Source organism: Frankliniella occidentalis, unplaced genomic scaffold (assembly GCF_000697945.3).
Source record: "Frankliniella occidentalis isolate FOCC.00 unplaced genomic scaffold, Focc_3.1 Scaffold435, whole genome shotgun sequence".
Lineage (NCBI taxonomy): Eukaryota > Metazoa > Arthropoda > Insecta > Thysanoptera > Thripidae > Frankliniella > Frankliniella occidentalis.
Window position 1 is genome coordinate 43,691 of NW_026267555.1, and position 2,473 is coordinate 46,163.

Consider the following 2,473-nt stretch of genomic DNA (forward strand, 5'->3'; position numbering starts at 1 on the left):
GGGGGGGGGCGAGGGGCGAAGCCTGTGTCGAGAATAAGGACGGAAACGAGATCAGAATGAAGTGGAAAGAGAGGCGGTTGTGGGGCGGGGCCAGCCGCACAGTCGGGCGGCCACCTCAGGAAATGGTGTGCAATGAGGCAAACAGAGAAGAAAAGCAACGGGCCGGACACACTTAATGCGTGCGGGGACCGCAGGGGCCGGCCCGCTGGCGCTGCTGCTGATGGGGGGAGGGGGCCCCGCAGGCGCCTTGTTATGTCTGCTGATCGCGACGCGGGCCGACCCAGCCAAAGGGGCGCCCGCGACAGGCACACCGCTCGAGACTTCAAAAGAAAAACACCACATGCATCACCGGTACAGCCTGGTCCCCTTGGTCTCTGATGGCGAGGATAGGAAAGAAAAATATTTAAAATGTTGATCGGTGAAATTTGAACTATATAGGCTTATAGGGGCCCTCATCCGAGACGCCACACGCCACAGCACACAGTACGTACACTGGTCAGTCCGACAACGACAAAGCCAAAAGCGCGTTTGGCCGGGCCAGGGTGCCAGAGGCGCTGCCTGCGAGGACCCTCCCTCCCACCCCACTTCAGCCTTACTTTCCCACACGATCAACTTTTGGGCCAAAACTTGAGCCAAGCACAGAAAGAGAGTGAGAGGGACAGAAGGGAAAGAGAGCAGAGTCGTGGGAGGAGGAGTTGGTAGAAAAGAGGAGGATGGATGGAGAGGGGCCATCTGGTCTGTAATGACGGAAAAAGTTGTGGTGAGTGCGCTTCATTGTGCCCTGATTTTCCGGTTCTCTCCGTCATTGTGGCTGTCCCTACTCGTCGCGCCTGAAAAAAGACTGCTGCCGTGCCCAGGATTCGAGTGGGATTATGGAAACGAACAAAAAGAAATGGCGTAAAAAGAGAAAAGAAAAGAGTAGTTGAGCATCGGGCCGACCGACGGTGCATGCAAGCAGCCGTCAAGGGGGTCGAAACCAGAAACCAGGGCATGCTGAAGGGGAGAGGGTGAGAGACAACTGTCGATGCCAACACACATCGTAGGGTGTGTGTGAGCGAAATGGCAGCCTGCAGCCTTCCATTGACATAGGCTACCCATTGTTGAGGTGCGGACCTGTTGCGTATGCCCATCTTCCCAGTGTGTTTCTGGACCTCTATAGACAAAAGCTGCGTGCCCTCTCGTACCGAGGAAGCTGAGTAGATCCATCTCGAGATTCATCTTTCAGAAAATCTAACTTCCACACTATCGATTTGCAGTGACGACTACAGCAAACGAATTCATTACTACCCAACGCAAAACTTCAAAAAACTAATATTAAAGAAAAGAAACGACTAATAATGCCCTTTAATAAATGCCTACTCTGAAGTAAGGAACAAGAAAGACCTTTTCGTTCGATAAGAAATTTTCCATCGCTATATATACACTTCTGTTGATGTCGTATGCTATACAGAGCAGCAGCTGTAGCGTAGTGAAACTTGAGGAAAGAGGTGGTGCCGCAGTGGTGCAAATAGTTTGCCCCTAATTCGGTTAGGCCGCTCGCGCATCGCCTCTCATACACCCCGCCCCCCTGACTCCCCCTTTCCCGACCGGCAGACCTCCTGCCCATGGCCTCATGGCGGCGAGGCAGAGATGAGTCCGGGTTTGCGTATTCATGAGCATTTTAAAGCAGCTGTAGAGAATTTCGTTTGTTTCAACCGCAGGCCGCCGCCACCGCTACCCATGACTCGACGCGCGGAGCTGTTTCTGCCATAACATCGCTGCGCGCAGCGCGCAGGCATTTCTACGATTGGAGTGAAAAGACTGGCGCCCTGCTCGGTAGCGCAAGGCTCATCCCCAAATCCAGAGAGGTTCAAAACAGCAAAAATCTACATAAAAAGAGACTGAATTAAAAATAATGAAAAAAAAAAAATGCGTAGGAGGAAAATGAAAGGCGCAAAAAATGAAAAGCGTAAAAGGGCGGGAAAAAAATTGTTTGTACGTCTGTCCGAGCTTGGCCGGCCGTGGCCGGCCGCCACCGCCTCTCCACCGGCCCATCCTTATCCTCCAAGATGGAGCGACCGGATTTGTGACCTAAGTCGTGGGCCATCAATCTGCGTGCGTCATTTCGCGCGCTGCACGCCGCCGGCGGGTGATTCATCGCAAAAAGACACAAACGTACTGCCAAGCCACGCCGCACCGGATGAAAAGTGAGCGCGGCTCAGCATAACAACTCTATCCTTCGTTCTCCCTTAAACCGAGACGCGGGCTCGCGAACCGGCCGGCCTGCTGCTTTCACCCTTTCTTGCCACTTATTTTCTTTTCGTGCACTCGGCTTCACCAAACGTCGTAGAGTGAAGAGTCGGCAATTAATTCATAGAAAAGTGCACCATGCACAATGTCAGCGTCCGTCGTGTGAATGCCAGGGATGCTGGTCTTGCAGCACGGGAAAAGCCGCACAGGTATAGAGTAAATAAGAAATGAGTGACCTCGGGTC

The 2,473-nt window shown here is 53.1% G+C and overlaps 1 protein-coding gene across 1 annotated transcript in view; it reads right to left on the minus strand.

The window, feature by feature from the left end:
- LOC127751339 (nephrin-like) overlaps positions 1–1,206 on the minus strand; it is a gene marked incomplete at its 3' end in the record, with an annotated part of 42,716 nt that extends 41,510 nt beyond the window's left edge. The window contains exon 1 of the mRNA XM_052274768.1: positions 1,185–1,206. Within this exon, the coding sequence (XP_052130728.1) occupies positions 1,185–1,206 (22 nt within the window). The remainder of the gene's footprint in view (positions 1–1,184) is intronic.
- Between the last annotated feature and the right edge of the window lie 1,267 nt (positions 1,207–2,473).